The sequence below is a fragment of the Lytechinus variegatus genome, chromosome 16, assembly GCF_018143015.1.
Source record: "Lytechinus variegatus isolate NC3 chromosome 16, Lvar_3.0, whole genome shotgun sequence".
NCBI classification, from domain to species: Eukaryota; Metazoa; Echinodermata; class Echinoidea; order Temnopleuroida; family Toxopneustidae; genus Lytechinus; species Lytechinus variegatus.
Window position 1 is genome coordinate 30,560,909 of NC_054755.1, and position 19,450 is coordinate 30,580,358.

General features: G+C 36.1%; 1 protein-coding gene across 1 annotated transcript in view; it reads right to left on the reverse strand.

The window, feature by feature from the left end:
* Window positions 1–19,246, reverse strand: part of LOC121430034 (probable E3 ubiquitin-protein ligase HERC3) — a 35,051-nt gene extending 15,805 nt beyond the window's left edge. The window contains exons 1-10 of the mRNA XM_041627304.1: window positions 19,180–19,246; window positions 18,239–18,414; window positions 16,094–16,310; window positions 13,856–13,932; window positions 10,894–11,094; window positions 9,161–9,240; window positions 7,370–7,494; window positions 6,345–6,538; window positions 4,942–5,114; window positions 471–634 (exon numbers count right to left, since the gene is read on the reverse strand). Of these exons, the coding sequence (XP_041483238.1) occupies window positions 471–634; window positions 4,942–5,114; window positions 6,345–6,538; window positions 7,370–7,494; window positions 9,161–9,240; window positions 10,894–11,094; window positions 13,856–13,932; window positions 16,094–16,310; window positions 18,239–18,407 (1,400 nt within the window). The 5' untranslated portion in view covers window positions 18,408–18,414; window positions 19,180–19,246. The remainder of the gene's footprint in view (window positions 1–470; window positions 635–4,941; window positions 5,115–6,344; window positions 6,539–7,369; window positions 7,495–9,160; window positions 9,241–10,893; window positions 11,095–13,855; window positions 13,933–16,093; window positions 16,311–18,238; window positions 18,415–19,179) is intronic.
* Between the last annotated feature and the right edge of the window lie 204 nt (window positions 19,247–19,450).

The following is a 19,450-nucleotide window of genomic DNA, read 5'->3' on the forward strand; positions in this document are numbered from 1 at the left end:
AACCTAAAACAGTGTCTCTTGATTCCTCTTGACCAACAACCAAAAGATTGTCATGAATCCTTGTTCTTCTCTTACTCTAATTTGCTCTAAAGCGCATTGAGCATTTAATTAGATGGAGAGTGTACCATCAAATTCAATGGCCCGAATTCACAAAGGTGGTTTTTAAAACCAGCGGTTGAACCTACGGTTCATGCAAATTTCCTGTATAAATTACAATTTTTTTACCGTGTGTATTTAAAAAAATGTTCAGATGCGCACTTTTGTCACAGTGCCCCAATTTGACGCCTTTTGCCGTGTTTATCCCGCTATTTTATTCAGGAGTCAACTCTTCAAACAGTGGACTTGTGAATGAAAGTAGCCCCCCCGGTACTTTACCTTTATCAATTCGATGTATTATTATCATTTTCGTCATTATTTTCATTCGAATAAATCAATTATATTATGTAAATTAGAATCAGATTTAATGTTACCCTGCCATTGGGAAAGATGCATTCAAACATGCCGGTGATGAGAATATCTCCCTCGCTTCTTTGATTGGCTCGCTGCTGTTTGTTTCCATGGGGATGGTTTCGTCAACCTCACTCAAACTCTGGAGCAGCTCATTTGAGAGAATTGGCATCTCATTTTGACGATCCTGAAACATATGAGATTTATTTAAACAAAGATTTTTTTTTTATTTACCAATATTAAAACAGATACATATAAAATTACAACATAGTATATACATGATGAAATTACATTGAAGTGATTGCTTGGATCATGCAGCTACTGTAAGCTATTAAGTCGCAACTTTTTGACCGAGGGGTCCATTTGATTAAAATAAACAAGATAACATTAGTAGGGGGCATATTTACGAAAGCTTAAAGAACTTTTCCCCAAGAATAGCAAGGTTTTTTTTCCTGTACCAAGCAAGCATCTCCTCATAGCAAGGTCCATATTATTGTGGCGATCAATGGATCATGATGGCTTAAAATGCATTTCATTCAATCGTGTATGAGATAATGTGTTTCATGATAAACTTAAAGGACAAGTTCACCCTCACAGAAACTTGGTTTGAATTGAAAGAGGAAAATCCAACAAGCATTGAAAATTTCATCAAAATCGGATGTAAAATAAGAAAGTTATGACATTTTGAATTTTCGCTTGATTTTACAAAAAAAACTATATGCACATCCTGGTCGGTATGCCAATGAGGGGACTGATGACGTCACCAACTCAATACTTCTTTTGTATTTTATTATATTTCAGGAGTGGATTTTACTTTTCAATGCACTTCACTGTGAAATAGTGCTAAACACTATGGGAAATACCAACTCAACTTTTTTTGTCATGTAGAAATGGGATAATTTGCTGCTCCCATGTAATATCAAAATGTCAACACTGTGAGAAAAAAAATTAAAACTCTGTTCTCCTTCGTTAGATTTCCGCCTACAGGAGGGATAAATCAAGGATTGGGAGCAGGAGGTATTTACTGTAATGAAGGGGTAGGAGATGATCTTCAAAAATCCATAAATAAAATTAGTTCATTGAGAAAACCGGCCTTTATTTTCTGGTCTTAAAGGAAAATGAAACCTTTGGAACAAAATAGCTTGTGTGAAAACAGAAAAATCGAAGAATCCGGTCAATCAACACAAGTTTGAGAAAAATCAGACAAGTAATCAGGGATTCGATTTTAAGGCGCGCGAGAGCGATCGCGCGCTACATGCGCGCCTTAATCCATTTTTGGTAGCGCGATTAATAGCGCGCCTCGCGATCGTTGACCTGCGCGGAAATGCCTAAAGTCGCCCTTGAAATCACCCCAAATCATGCTTATTGCCGAGTGAATAACAACTCAATATGCTCGAGCTCTGCTTACCATTTAAAATAATCCAAAAACCAACACTCAAAGTCATGAATAATCCTTAAAAATAGCGCGAGTAGCGCAGTTTCAAATGCCGACGTTGCGTTATTTTTTCTGTACCACGTATTTCCATACACATGGTACCAAGTACGGAAAAAAAAATCAATGCAACGGTCGGGAAACAGTTGCATGTATAGGGGTCCATTATGACTACCACCATGTGCAATTTCGAATGCACATGTTTCCCCTACAGATATCACGATTCTGTGATTAAATAATTCGAATTACACAGGAAATAAATCCCTGCGACTTGTAACCTAGCATTGGTGAGTTGTCATTCGGCTTTGCTTTTCAAAACGGCTTAGGCCTATTAACTTTCAAAATAAGTTACCTTATTTATTAATTATGACTAAAAAATCATTTATTTTCTTTTTCTAAGGGATGAGGTATTATATCAGACAATAAATCATCAAACAAAGCTCCATCTATTTTACAAGGCTGGCGGCCCAGCTCACGCATTGGCGCTTTTACTAGCTCGCCAGTTAGAGCTCTGTCTCTGCCAGAGCTCTGGGGGACAATTCACTCAGTAAAGGCCTCAATGATGGTGATTTTCTGTTTCAGACAGAGTTTACATTTCATGAATATTATTCAAAACTGCCAATAAAGTTTGATGATTTCTTCATTGTCATGTATATTTAAGTTCTTAATGAATACATTCTCACCGAATTTAGACTCCCCAATAGAGAAATGAAATTTTCATGGAGATCTGCGTTTTCAAAGAACTTCAGGAAAAGTTAGGGGATGTGGGCCTTTATTACATGTACATGGCTGAGTACAGGGTATTTGTACTGGAATAGATGGAGTAGAAATTAGATATTGAATTCATTTATATCCAAGTCCAACTCACAGTCACACACACACACACGCACTCACCCACATCCACCCACACACACCCACATCCAAGATTCTAAGCATGAAAAATAACTTTAAAAATCATACAATATTGAATAAAAAGTAATAATTCATTAATAAGTGAACAGGTATCAAGTCACACACACACGCACTCACCCACACACACCCACATCCAAGATTCTAAGCATGAAAAATAACTTTAAAATCATACAATATTGAACAAAAAGTAATAATTCATTAATAAGTGAACAGGTATCAAGTCACACACACACGCACTCACCCACACACACCCACATCCAAGATTCTAAGCATGAAAAATAACTTTAAAAATCATACAATATTGAACAAAAAGTAATAATTCATTAATAAGTGAACAGGTATATCCAAGTCCAACTCACAGTCACACACACACGCACTCACCCACACACACCCACATCCAAGATTCTAAGCATGAAAAATAACTTTAAAAATCATACAATATTGAACAAAAAGTAATAATTCATTAATAAGTGAACAGGTATTCCTCAAAATACAAAAAGTAGCATTTAAAAAGAGCCCCCGAAATGCAAAAGTAGCCCCCGAAATTTGCCAAAAAAATTTAAAATGGAGCCCCTGAAAAAAAAAATTGTTAGTTACTTAACTTTAAGCCAAAGTCAAAACCTAACTCAAACAGGTTTTGATAACACACAATCTAATTACAAAACATTGTAAAACGATTACAAATACTTCCTTTGGTTGTTGATTGTAACTTTATAGTACATACATTTCCTCAATGATCCTTACCTCCATCTGTTTTGTTAATTGGACAAAAAGCTCCCCTTGTATGATGAAGAAGAGCTTTTTGCAGTGCTCCTCTACCGCTCTCCTTAAATGATCTAGAGCTATTTATTGCTCCCCTCATAGTTATAAAACTGAGTCCCTGAAGTAATCATGGTAATGAGAAAGTTGTGAGCATTTGAATATTGCGATCACTAATGCTATAGAGATCCTCAAATTGGCAATACGACAAAGATGTGTTATGTCACTTGCAAACAACTCGACCCATTACTTTAGCATGTATTTCACTTAAATTGCCTCTTTTATTAAGTCTATCAGTAGATCATGTTTTCTTTCTATAGGAGGGCATGACATACAGGTATTTAAAGAATACATCATGGATAAAGAGTTCATCATAAGAAAAACTAAAAAGAGACATTTGGGGGGGATTTTATAGTCCATCAAAGGGAAAGTTGTTCACATGTGACATCACACATCCTTGCCGAATTGAGGATCTCCATAGCATTAGTGATTGCAATATTCAAATGCTCATAACTTTCTCATTATTTGTCCAAAATTTTCTCAAACTTTCGTTGATCTGTCTCTTTGATTTCTCTTTTTTTTCACACAAGCTATCTTGTTCTAGAAGTTTCATTCTCCTTTAAGGATTGAGAGCAGGAAGTATTTATTGTGATGAAAGGGTGGGAGATGATCTTTAAAGGGGTGGTCTGGGCTGAAAATGTTCATAGTCTAGTAGATAGAGTAAAATTCACTGAGCAAAATACCGAAAATTTCATCAAAATCGGATAACAAATAACAAAGATATTGAATTTTGAAGTTAAGCAATATTTTGTGAAAACAGTTGTCATGAATATTCTTTAGGTGGGCTGATGATGTCACATCTCCACTTGTTCTTTTGTATTTTATTACATGAAAATAGGTGTATTCAAATTTTTTCCTCCAAGAACTAGAAAAATTGGATTGACAACTGATTTAGTGCATTAGATATTTATTGCTGCAACTTATTTTATTATAAGGGAGACATATTATTCACACAAGTATGAAATAATGACAACATAATGATTTTATGTAATAACATAAGAAAACGGAAAGTGGAGATGTGACATCATCAGCCCACCTAATGAATATTCATGACGACTGTTTTCACAAAATATTGCTAAACTTTGAACTTCAATAACTTTATTATTTGTTGACCGATTTTGATGAACTTTTCAGTATTTTGCTTAGTGAATTCTACTCTATCTATTAGGCCATGAACATTTTCAGCCCGGACCACCCCTTTAAAAATCCATCAATAAAATTAGTTCATTGAGAAACCTGGCCTTTATTTTCTGGTCTTAATGAACGTTCGTCACATTTGCTTAGCGCCCTTTCGCTCGATGCATTTCAAGGTAGAAATACATCACCCCTACCTTCGTTGAACTTGAGGTCAGCATGTAGTTTTGGAAGAATTGCGTGAAGAAAGAAGGGAGCGGGGGTATGAGCCAAGTCAACCAACGACCCACGGAACCAGATTCAGAACCACTACACCGCAACGCTTTGTCATGCAATATGACGTAGAGTAGCCTCCTTTCACTATTGTTTCCTGATTGGTGAATATTAGAAAGAAATAGTGTTAGTATGTCTGAATGCATTTTTCTTCATAGCCATATAATTGTTAAAAATATTTTTTTTTGTCACACCATTGTCACCGACGAAGACTTTGCCTTTCATTTTTAAAAGAGCTCCGTTTCAAAATGTATGATTTCAATTTATTCTCATTTTATATATATATATATATATATATATATGTGTGTGTATATATATATATATATATATATATACATATGTGTGTGTATTTATTTATTTATAACTCAAATAAGACAAGTGCAAAACACCATATAAAGAGTGTTCACTATTATGTACTGGAGCAATAGAGTGAGGGGGACCAGCGTTCTTGCTGTTCCTACAGAACTGTAGTGCATGAAGTTACACTAATTTATACATATATGTTATATATATATATATATATATATATATATATATAGATAGATAGATAGATAGATATAGATATATATATATACATGTATATACGTGTATATCAAAGTTACTTGAAAAAACGTGGAGATGAAAGCTACTTCGTGTATAGCCTCTAGTCAAGAAATGAAAAAAAATCTTTCGTTAAAGGTCAAGTCCACCTCAGAAAAATGTTGATTTGAATCGATAAAGAAAAAATCAGACAAGCACCATGCTGAAAATTTCATCAAAATCGGATGTAAAATAAGAAAGTTATGACTTTCAAAGTTTCGCTTATTTTTAACGAAATAGTTATATGAGCGAGCCAGTTACATCCAAATGAGAGAGTCGATGATGACACTATTTGTTTTTTATTGTTTGAATTATACAATATTTCAATTTTTACAAATTTGATGATTAGGACCTTCTTGTCTGAAGCACAAAATGTTAAAATAATGGAATTCCACGTGTTCAGGGAGGAATGAAACTTCATTTCACATGACATTGACGAGAAAATAAAAATATTTTATATAATACAATAAAAAAGAAATAATGAGAAGTGATGTCATCAGTTCCCCATTTGCATATTGACCGAGATGTGCATATAACTGTTTTGTGAAATGAAGTGAAACTTTAAAATGTCATAACTTTCTTATTTTACATCTGATTTTGATGAAATTGTCTGTGTTATGCGTTTTGACTTTTTCTCTTTTTATTCAAATCAAGTTTTTGTTGGGGTGGGGGAAAAAATCTCCAAAATTATATATTTAGCACTTATTAAGCATGCTAAGACAAGGGCGTAAAAGACATATTAAATTACCGATTTTTGGAATCTTAAACAGTTTGATGTCGATATCATCATGTCCTGGTGGCCATTCTGGAAGCGCTTTGGATCTGAAAGCATCCCCAAATGTTGTTTCCTCTAATGAATCAAGTCGCGGGCATTCAGAAGCTTTGCTAGTGTCCAGAAGAAGCGGCTTTCCGCCTGACTGATGGATCAGGAACGTATGCCGACTACAGGAGCAATAACAATATTAATATCATAAGGACGATTATCAATGGCGGGTCCAGGTGGGGCTCATCCGGCCCTAGTCTAGATCTGGACGTTTGTAAATATTTGTTTGGAAAGCTCTGCACTCACTGCGCGTGCGCACACCACACACAGACCCATACACCCCCACGGTGTGTGTGTGAGGGTGGGGGTGTATGTGTTTTCCAAACAAATAACTACAAACGTCCAGATCTAGACTTATCCGGCCCGTGCCTGCCTCCCCCCTCCCTTTTAGATTGACTTGATGATTATAAAATTTCATATTTCCCACTTTTTCTTTTTGTTTTCTCTTCTACTTTCTTGGTCGTGGTATATTTTCGGGGCTTCTCGTAAGGGGGAGGGGTGGTCCTCGAGACTAAAATTTTAAGTATACATTTAGCTTTACTGCTACAATAACACTAGGTATAATACATGTAATTGATAAAACAATATTGCGAGCTGAAACTTGAAAATTTACCTGAAAATTAGCCATTTTGAGGACTCTTGAAGAATTAGATGGTTATTTTGCCTTTGTACACGGTCTCTTTTGCATTTCGTATCTCGACGGTTAAATAAAATGTTTAATATGCACTCTTGAAATGTTGGTCAATATTCTGTCCACACTACAAATGGTAGTTATGCGTTGGGTGGAAGCTACACAGAATGTGTTGAGAACTACCCAGAGATAGATACATTTTTGAACCAATTGTTGTGTGGACATTATCTTGCCAAAAATTTTAGGGCGTGTCGACTTTGCAAGATAAATTATATAAAAGTGGCACATTACAGTTTTGGTGGTTTGTTTAATACAATACCCAGATGATGTTAAAGATGAGAAGCAACAATCACTGTCTGTTCGTTCCTGACTCATCTCTGGTTTAAACCTCTGTCGGACTGAATGAATTTTCGCACCCTTCCAAAATACCTCCAGTTCGCCGGTCTGGGTTCAATACAAATAAGAAAATGGCGGAAAATGTGAATTTATGCCGTCTGTCGTTTTTCTTTGATTCAACATTTATACAGGGGCGGAGTGTAAAGTGACAATGGGGGCAGCACGTGTAAACTTTGAAGAAAAAAAAAACTCGAAAGCGGGGGAGAGAAGCGACCGGCCGAGCTAGTCATTAAGGCGCTTTTGCATTTTGTTAAGTAAAATCGATAGATTTTGTGCATACTTTTGGTGAATTGTGAAATTCTGCAGTATAAATTTCAATTTTTTAAATGTCGGGGGGGGGGGGGCAACTGTCCCTGCCACCCCCCCCCCCCCACTGCATACGGCCATGATCTTAAAACAGAAAAAATGGCTAATCTACCCCACTCACATGACTTGTGAAACTTAAGGCACGTAAGATTACTTTTAGAAGTTTTTTCATTATTAATTGCACTTGCAGAAGGAAGCAGAACGGCGCAAAGAACCCGGGCGCTTTTTTCAAAAAAAAATCCTGATATAAAGAAGGCATGAGAAGGCAAAGGGGCACTCGTTAGCACATAAGACAGGTCCTTCTCAGGTGAAAGGGGCACAGGGCATGTACATGAGAGGCACTTCACTGATTCGAAATATGGTAACACACAACATAGGTCCTTCTCAGGTGAAAGGGGCACAGAACACGACGGTGAGGGGGCATTTTTAGAGACGAGAAAAAAAATCACTTATACGAGAAAGGGCACTTGGTAACAGCTAAAAAGGGTAATCTTTCGATGAAAGGGGCACAGTACACGTTCGTGAGGGGGCATTTTTCTTTCGTAAAAGGGGCACTTTTTCAGTGCTTCAAAAAGTGGGGGGCACTGTGCCCCCGGTCCCACAGGATCGCCGCCCCTGCATTTATACATTCAACATTTAGAGAGAATTTCTTGAGAATGGATTAAAACAAATGATAATGGCCTTGTGCTAGCTTGACCGTTTTGTCCTCTTGAAGTACCTGTTTTTGTTTATTTCCAAATCGTCTGATGCTAATTCGTCCAATTGCCAACGCGTATATCATCATTTGGTCTAACATCAGTTCGTCCACTATCCACATGGTCTAAATGCCAATTCGTCCACTCACCATTTCGTCTAATAACCAATTGGGTCAATAGCCGTTTAGTCCATATACCATTTGGTATAACTGGACTGGTGTTAATAGTGCAAAATGAATGAAGTTGAAATCACAGATCAGTGATTGAAAAGGATATTAGATCAACTGATTAGGAGACGAAATGGTCATAGACGAAATGGTGATGAGGCGAAGTGATGATTGGGCCAAATGGTTAGGCCTATTAGACTAAATGGTTGCTAGACGAAATGTCGATGGACGTAAAGGCATTAGACTATCAAAATGAAAGTAGACCATATGGTGAGTAGACAAGTTGGCAGTAGATGCATTGGCAATTTACCCACTTTTTGGGGGGGAGGGGTGGCACAAAAGAGAGCGTTGTAGTTATATCCGTCAATGCACTGATCATTACATTAACGCATGCACGGCAATGGCTTCAGCCTCTAAGATGGCGGCCCGATGACGTCAATTCAAGAAATAGACTGTGATATACTAGCTTGTATACACTCATCAGTCCTGCAATGATCCATTGACATGATCGACTGACTTTAAGTGATGTCGTCCATTAATTCCTACCTCGTACAGGAGAGTCGTAGAGTTGTTAGTACAGATAGCGTTCTTCACTCCCTTCTTAACAAACGCAGGAAATTCCTCATCTACGTAGGAAAAATAGGATGGGATATGTTAGACTGTAAAATTAGTCAGGGGGTGACTACGGGGGGGGCACGCCCCCCCCCCCCCCTCCATCGGGTGGGAAAAAAAGAGGGAGAAAGAAAGAGAAACGTAGTGGGGGGAGAAGAAATTGTTTTATTATATTTTATTATAATGTATCAATAATACTCATCATATTATATTACATAGGAAATATCTTTTTCATAACTTTTATGAAACATAATCTGCGTAGGGCCTATGAGTTTATCATCCCTGGTGATCGCAATATCTGTTTAATGATCTTGTACTAAACTATCCCGTTTTCAAGTCAATATACACCAAATATATTTCCTTGCACTTCGTGTTATTATTCTATTTTTATAAAATGGCATATGCTTCTTTTGCATTAGTACTTAGAATGATTCTCCCCTTTAAAGCTCTGAATATTAAACATTTCAAGTTCGTGCTTACGTTCGCTTTAATAGATTGGTGATATACTATGTCTGATCGTCATGAATTCCTAAACACAGTCCTTAAAATGTCCCTTTTTCTGGTCTGAATATTTGGTCTTAATATTTTCCTCATTTGGTTAGTGAAATACGTATGGTCCTAGTGAATCCTACCACCAAATCATAGAATGCCCCTCTTCAGATCTGAATTTTAACATGTACATAATTATAACGTTTAAAAAGTGCTTCTTATGTCTAGGTGTAATTCTAACAAAATCAGCGAGCACTTGGCGCTCGCATTAGATGACTATGTCGTGTATGAGATATGTATGCTATGCTCTTCATGAATTCCTATGTCCTTAACATGTCCCTAGTTGGGGTCAATATATAAAAAACTTTTAGCTTGCGCTTCGCGCTTGCAGTTATGTTTAATGAGATAAATACGTATCATGATTTAAAAAGTGTGCTCATAATTAGGCCAGAATATCAAAATTGTTATCTCACGCTTCGCGCTCCCATTATTTAATCAATGACATACATTTCCTTTTCATGGCAGTCTTTAAAATGTCTCTATTAGGTCAGTATACCTTGCAATTGAGTGACTAAACTTGTTTGCAGGTGCCCCCCCCCCCATGCCACGACCCACGGTACGCCACTGAGCATAGTCTAACTAGAACAATAATACACAAAAATCGAGCATTGATGCATATGGAGGAATAGGACAAGGACTGGACCTGATCTACCATAGCCATTTTGAGATTTCTGGTGTCACTGGGGATCAGCTCCGACTGTTGGCCTGTGTATTGTATTAAACATCATCGTTAAGCATCATCTTCATGCTTTGTTTTCTACATCGTTCAGTATTAGCGAGAATGTATGGGTGGCCGAAAGGGTCAAATCATTCTGTTTATTTTCATCCTATTAATCTTTAGTCCTTTTGGCCGCCCATAAGAATGCGTTCGGTCATACGATGATATCTGAACCGATCACAGCACAGAATTTCAAAAGCCTGTTTTCTTATAAGCTTGAATGATATTCTATAGGCATGATCATGGTAGGCATGTAATAAGCAAAACTATTTCATACTTGTATTTTACAACTATCTGAACGAATAAATGAAAACAAAACAAGCCACTCTTATCTGAGACCATTTCACAGCTACATAATTTGAAGCAAGAATGATGAACATTTTTTTTTTTTTTTAGGTACCGTTTTGCTTCAGTTGTTTGCGTTGTCCGTCTGCGTCAAAGCCCCAAACATATGCATCACCAGCATCGGAAACAACGAGGGTGTGATCGCCCCCAGTGGCAATATGTTGAATTACCATACCACTCGGAAGACCTTCGACTAAAGACGGACAGCGGGTACGTCGCTTCACCTTAGTTCTTCCCCAAGAATACAAGCTCCCTCCTATAAATAGCAACGACAAATTAGCAACGTAAAACTATCAAAAGTATAATTTCAAACAATACATGATTATAGAAAATATCAATGATAATTGATTTTCATGATGAGTGTTGTGGCACAGTGGATTAGTCTCCTGAAACAGAGATTCTTGGGTTCGAATCCCAGCCCTGGCGTAATTTTCCTTCGGCAAGAAATAGATCCACATTGTGCTGCACTCAACACAGGTGAGGTTAATGGGTACCTAGCAGGAATTTGATCCTTGAACTCGTTGAAACGCAGTGCGCGTAACAGCTGCTCTGCTAAAAGCGAGGGGTAATTATGCCGCTTTATTTTAGAGCTTAACGATTTCGGGTAACGTAAGTGTTCAGTACTACACTGTAAAAAATGAAGTGCTAATTAAATTTAGAACTTACAGTGCTTGTATAGTGACTGCACTACAAGTGCTGTTTTTCTAGTTCAAAATTTAAACTAGAAAATAAGCACTCGTAGTGCAGTCACTATACAAGCACTTTAAGTGCTAAATTAGCACTTCGTTTTTCTTCAAGGTAAGTGTTCAGCCCTATATGACAAGTATGATAATTAATATTATTATCATCATTATTATAAATTTGTTTAAGATGACGATAATGACATGTGAGTCCATTATCTGTGTTAAAAGAAATATTCAACCCTTAATCAGAACATAATGGGATACTGACGCTATAAACAGTCGTTTAGAAAAGAAAATCAAATGCAGCACACGAGAACCCGTTTATATGCACTTTGATTGCTGATAAATGAGCAGAATAAGCACGGAATTCATTTTTTGGGGGAAAATTAATACTGTCCCACACATGCTACCCTGTGTTAGCGATCATCAGAATTATCGGTTTCAGCTTAAATATCAAGAATTCACAAAGATAAGTTTATTTCAATGTACCAGATCTAGATCTATGAGAATATCATATTAACCTTGATTTTGAAGACTTCCTCATGAAATAATTGTTTGCTGCAACTATACTGTATTTTACCTTCTGACTTGATATTTCATTCCATCTTCATGGAATCAAATTATACAGCGCGTATCAAAAAAAGTTTACACTTTGAAAAAGCCCTGGGAATTAAAAATATACTACATGTCGGTAATTTGTTAACATACTATCTTCGGTTTGGGTCTCATCTATCCAATGAAAGGAAAGGTTTTGACAGAATATAACACTTGGGTGAGCACTGTCTGTTTTTGTAAATCTCGCAGAAATCTGTTTGCGCAGAAATGCTCGTTTTCACGCTGTGCCGAGGGGAAAGGGCGAAATCAAACTTACCCTGCACAACATATCTCATACATTTCCCTTGCACTTTTAGCATTTTTAATATTTTGCCACCCAAATTGAAATTTCAACACTAAGTAAGCACAACCTTCACCCTTTTTGTGCCAGCTGGATCTGAGGACATAACTAAATTTGAATAAAAGATTATATCAGACATCTCCAGCATTTTTTCACTATGTTTTTATCATTTAAAGTTACATTTCATTTTTCATTTAATACTAGTTTCTCCACACTTTTTCCCAGCTTGACAATGATTAACAAAATGAAAATCAAGCCTAATCCATTTCATGTAAATCACAGCTCAGTGTAAAGCAAATATCGTCGATTGCCTCGGTGTGTGGGGTAGTGCGGTGGGGCGCAATGCACTCTCCAAAGTGTTTTAGGCAAGGAAACAAGTTTAAAAAGGTAAAAAATATCTTCAAATCAATATTGCTAGCTAAATCCATGTGTTCTTCATGATTCCGGTCTACTTTTATTAGTTCTACACAAATCATTTTTCATTTCATTTATTTTTTCCGCTAAACGGATAATTGTATAACTTGACAATTCTTACAACAAACATAAAATTCACAGAATAACATAACAATGAACATACCAGTAACATAATAACATGAACATGAACATAATCATCGTGATTGTACTGAGTTATAAAATAAATGTAATGTATACATGAATTAAAATAGATGACTGTGCTGGCATAGCTATTGAGCATTTATTTATTTATTCAGCTATTTATTCAATCATTTTTTGGTTGATTATATCCTTAATGTTTTTATGGTATAAACGTTGTGAATATATATTATGCATTGAATATTATTTATTTTCTGCATTCTGAAAGTGATATAATTAAAGCTGTGGCTAAATCTTGGTTTTACATCTTCTTACATTTTTCACTAACTTTCAAAAGTAAGTGGTGCTCACTCAAACGGAATTTTTTTTTCGACACTTATATCGTCATTTGCTTAAATGGATCTGTACCAATGTTAAAACGTGGAAAATTTTGTAGGATATGACAAATGTATGATTTCAAAAGATTTGTTCTAAGTGTAAACTTTTTTATATGCACTGTATAAAGCTAACTGCAAAATTATCACTTCATTAGTTGTAAATGTGCAGGTCAAAGGATTGCTGGGCTGGTCAACTATTGCTGTATTTGTTAAGGGGGGTCAAATTAAGGGAATGCTTGTCAAGGGTATACCGTTTTGTTTTTTATACTTATCATGGGTAGACGTGTGTGTGCGTGTGTGTGTGGTGAGGGCGTGTGTGCTGTGTGTGTGTATATATATATATATATATATATATATATATATTGATATATAGATATTTATTAATATATATATATATTAATATATATTATATATATTAATATATATATATATATATATATATATATATATATATATATATATATATATATATATGATGTATATAATATATATGATATAACAGATATTTACCTTGTGTAAGGGCGAGGGAGTGGTCATGCCCACATGCTATTTTGATGACCTTTTGGTTTGAAAGTTCAGTGATAAGCCTGGAAAAGAGGAAACAAGTGAACAAAGATGATATTAATTGAACTTGTATTTCAATTTTCAAAGGAGAAACATTGCATTCGCGATGACCTCATCCGATCATAAATGCAATCTACTTTATTCTCTCCGACTACCAGGCACGACCTTTTAAGAACAATCTTTGTTTACAATATAGTACAAGGGGTAGGTATTACCCCCTTATTGAACCCCTCCCCTTTTGAAAGTAAGGATGAAAATAGCAATGTCCGTTTTCGGAGTGAAGACTCTCTTTGTCACAAAATAAGTTTCCGTTTGTAGAATGGCGATCATTTCTAACGTTATTATCATTTGTTTTGCCTTTTGTTATTATTATTATTGTTATTATCATTATTATTATCATTATTATTATTATTATCATTATAATTATTCCTATTATTATCATTATAATCATTATTATTATTATTACCATCATCATCATTATATCTTACACGGTAGGCGCAAATACCGCACTATGCAATATAAAGCAAATCAATTAAATAAACTTCAAATACAAAGTCAAAAATAAATGTTGCAGTAACGCAAAAATATTTAGACACTGAATGCACCTGGGTCTGCCAGGCATTGGGCAAAGTTAATCAAATAACTGCAGTCCTCGGAACCGCCCTTATCGTAACCCATCCAGCTGAATCCAAAGGCCCGTATTCTGAAGTCGGGTTTAGCTTAAACTCAGGTTTAAAGTTGTGGTTTAAGTATGGACAGCCAATTGATACATGATCACTTACAGTATAAAGACATCATACTTCAGCTCATTCGGCTCTCAAATCATTTATAATTGTGTAGGAAGTAAAAATTAATGATTGTCTTCACCATCGATGAATCAGGAAAGAGCACAGTAAAGATGAGAAACATGTAACTTATAAAATTTTTGATACTTTTGGCTTTCCATACTTAAACCACAACTTTAAACCTGGGTTTAAGTTAAATCCGACTTCAGAATACGGGCCAAAATCGTACAATTGTGTGACATAATCATTGCATAAATTCGCAGTTTAAATTGCATATTTGAAGAAAAAAAAATTGTTAAATAAACGAGTGAAAAATAATATCATACAAAATGGTGGCTACATTCAACACTCATGTAGACAACAACACCTCAATGTTCGGCGAAGCCAGAGGGAAAAAAAGTATTGATGTTATATTTTATTACCTAACTTCACTTAAAAGCTTTAAACACTTTAAAATGTTTTATAAATATGTTCATTTTCTGGTGAAGTTCACTAACATTTGAGCACCACTGTATAAAGTTGAGAAAGAATATATATATGCACCCCTAAACAAACATCCATAATTTCCGAACCAATGCGAGTTTTTAATATATTTTTACATGAGCGTGTAGGTAATTGTATAAGCTACCCTCTGAGTAAATGTTATAGACGTATTTTATGTCTTGCTTCAGTAAGCACCACCTGAAGGCAAAATTGTCACTTTCCAAAAGTCACAAGCCAAATATCATGATCATGATTCCACTTTATTGGAACGAGTTCCACATTCTTATCATGAAAAATAGTCAGATGGCTTGTAAAAGGTACTTTCTAAAAGACGATACGAGATTTTTGGCTACATTTCACGGTTGAATAAACATTTACTATAATTTAAATTTTTTTTGCACATTTCTACGATATATATGATCGAATATGACAGTTATTTTGGGGAAGAGTATCTTTAAAAATATTCATCGTTTCACGGATCAATGAACATTTCATGAAAGTAAAAATACGAATTTCAAATATCATAGGCAAGTATTGTTTCATTTTGGTAACTGAAATGATTCAAATGCGTTTAATTAAAGATTCACGCTTGAATGAACATGTGGAATGTGATTAGCCCTCTTTTTACGTTATTGGAAAAAATGCAATTTGAGGGGTAATTAAGTAAATAATGGGTGCAAATACGCTTTCAAATACGAAATTTCATATTTTAAAATAAAAATATTCCTTTTAAAAGTTACAGCAATTTGATTTAGGGGGGACTCACTTATTTTGTTATATACATACTTATAGATAGATAGATATTATATAGATAGATAAATATATAGAGAGATATAAATACATATAGAAAAGAGTGAAGGGAGGGGCAGATGACACCCCCCCCCCTTCCCTCCGCGAGCATTCCATACAAACCCACCTTGGAGTGTGTTTCTCCTCCTTCTGTCCTTGATGGACCTGATTAGGTCTTTGTTTCTCATACATGTCATAAGAACGTCCGAGTTGCCCGTTATCATTCTTACCCCAACTGTAAACGCGACCACGGGCAGAGAGCGCGAGAAAGTGAGAACGGCCGCAGCTCACGTTCATGATTGCGTCGTCGTCGGCCGCTCCGGATGTCGGAAAATTCACCCTGACTGTTCAAAAAGTGTAAATCAATGTTTTCATGAAACTTCATTGAAAGAGTTCTGATATCATATGCAGGGGCGGAAATCTCTCCCAAAAGGTAGGGGGGACAAGGGGCTGAAAATTTTGACAAGCAAAAAAAAAGGTTATCACCCCCAATTTAAGGTCATTTCGACGAAACTAAATTTGACAAGCAAAAAAAAAAGGTTATCATCATCCTAAAATACATAGTTTATTTCGAATTTGAATGATGCATTTCTTACCATCATAAAAGACCACAATCAGTAGGGGGGGCATTTGATATTGTGCCCCCCCCCTACCGTCGAGTAGAGGGGACACGTCCCCCCCCCCCTCCTGGGATTTCCGCCCATGATCATATGACAAAATGAATGTTTTCATAAGATTTACTCTCTTATTGCTAAATGAGGACTAAATAACACAAGACCATATGTCTTGCTAATTATCTGATCAACCGCAACTATGGAAAGCCCGCAATCCAAACATTTAACATTTTCTATTATGATGGATATTGATGCAACTATATATGTGCGACTCTTTATTTTCGGACGGGGGGCATTGTGCAAATTATTTCTGGCTGTGTAAAAATTATAACATTGCTGGATTTCCATGGTTTTTTTTAATCGGATGAATAACAACTCTTTTTGAGAGGGGACCCAGTGCGTTTGCACAAAAGATCCACGTAACCGATCGTTCTAAATTCGATACTATTAAAATCCCCTTTCACATTTGAATTGTGACCTCAAAAGATCACAGAAAAAGGTTTCTGTGCTCAGATTAACCCAGCTATAACATTCCCAGTTCCAGGGGAATCCTTGTGTGGCTGTGTAATATTTAAAATGTCGACGTTATAACTTCATGTAGCTTCTTTGTGATTGAGCCAATCGCTAAAACATGCATGTGAAGGACTGGTGTAATAAACTGGGAAGTTTGTTTAATTCCATCTCATTTTCATTGGTCTTTCTTTTGCCATTTTGTGACTTTGGATTCAGAAACCGATCGATGTTAGGAATAGCCTCTCTGTGATGTAACCAACCTATTCTTCTTCTTTCAGTCTGGTACAGTCCGCCACTGGCGTATTATCGTACCTCTTAAAGGGGAAGTTCACCCTGACAAAAAGTTTATTGTAAAAATAGCACAAAAATAATAAAAAATATTGCCGAAGTTTTGAGAAAAATTCATGAAATAATTAAAAAGTTAATAGAATTTCAATTATTTGATTTGTGACGTCATATGCGAGCAGCATTCCTACAAAGCGAATGGTAAAAAAATCAATGAGATGTCATTTTCTCAAAAATTGAAAATGGTTTTCACTCTACCCTTTGTATATCAATAGACAAATCATTTCACACCCGATCATGAATAGAAAACAAAATTAAGTCATCAGGAACCATACAAAATTTGAAATTCATGCATTTTATATTACATAACACATGGGACAGCTGCTCGTTTATGACGTCACAAATCCAAAAATTTGAACTCTAATAACTTTCTTACTCTTTAACGGATTTTCCTCAAACCTTCACCAATATTTTTTACTATTTTTTCTGCTATTTTTACAGCAAAGTTTTCTTCAGGGTGAACTTCCCCTTTAATTGACTTGTACTTATAACTTAAGTTATCCTGTGTAAAAATTGTGCAGTGCCCTTGTAAAAGTTTGATCCGTTCCTTTTGGGAGTCAGTATAGCTATTATGGGAAATTCAAAGGGCAACAAATCAAGATGTAGCTATCAATATCAGTACAGGCAAAAATGATAAGAAAATCATCAAAAGAATGTATAAAGAAGATCGTATTACTCATACAACGCATAATTGCTGCATTTAGATGCAATTCTAAGTATACTATGTAGCCACAACCAAAATCTAAATTTCTAGTCTCATTATCACTCTTTTCGATAATCCCTATTGTTTTGATGGTTACCATATTTATGCTGTTTGCTGACATCTGACACATCACACGCATAGACACGCCCTTCCGACGTAACCATGACGACGGTCTCCGAGTTATTACAGACATCTCTTATCTGCTTCCCCTTGATGTGGTATTTCTTAATCACCATGACAACATCAAAATTGGTCCTTGATGCCATTTCTGTCCTGAAAGGGATACAATGTACAACGACATGAACGCGTAACGTTAGAGAAAGGTCGAAGAATTTATCGAGTTACGGCACCCGTGGGATCTGATATCTAATTTTGGGTTTTTAATGAAGTAGCGAAAATGGCAGAATATTCATGGTACCTTTAAACCTCATCGTCATTGCTGCAATCGCTATCGTCCGTCCCTACCATCGCTACCCTCATGGCCACCACAAAAAACAACAACAACGTCAACACACATCAGGCGCGGTTCCAGGATTTTCTGAAAGGGGCGCGTTTTTGTCCCACATATTTGACAAGCCAAACAAAGAAAATAACAGAGATCATCACTAAAAATGAGGGGGGGGGGTTCTCCAGAACAAACTCGATAAGCATACAAGAAGAATGAAAGGCTTACGAGAGAGAGAAAAAAGGCCACCATCCGGGGCCACCATCAACATGATCAACTTGTACGGACCTTCCGCCCCCGGCATCTGCACCTGATGAGGATCATCATCGGCATCACATCATCATCGTCATCATCATCATCGTTGTCATCATCATTATCATCATCACCACCGTCATGCACCTACCCCTCCCCAACCAATTTGCAAACTATAAATCGTAACACTAACGGAAGCTACAATATAATATAGCATCTTGTGGAGATCATTATTTCATATACAAATTGATGAATAGAAATGAACTGACAACGAAGAACAACGCTGGTATACAATATGATGAATGTTCCCCAATTAATCAAACATATAGGTAAAAACTCACAATTTCGCTCTGCCCCCTCACACCAAAAACAACTGCTAGCTGCAGTGAAGTTTTCCGGAGAGTGATCGATCAGATCGTGCTTTACGGAGATTTATATGGTTTGGTGTGGTAAAAGTGTGGACTGGGAATTCCCCTCTGTTGCGAAATGAGGACGTACCATGACCCAACGGTTTCATTATTCGTGTTAAAGGGGAATCCAACCCAAATAAAAACTTGCTTTTATAAGGAAGAAAAAATCAGACAAGTTGATAGGTGAAAGTTTGAACAATAC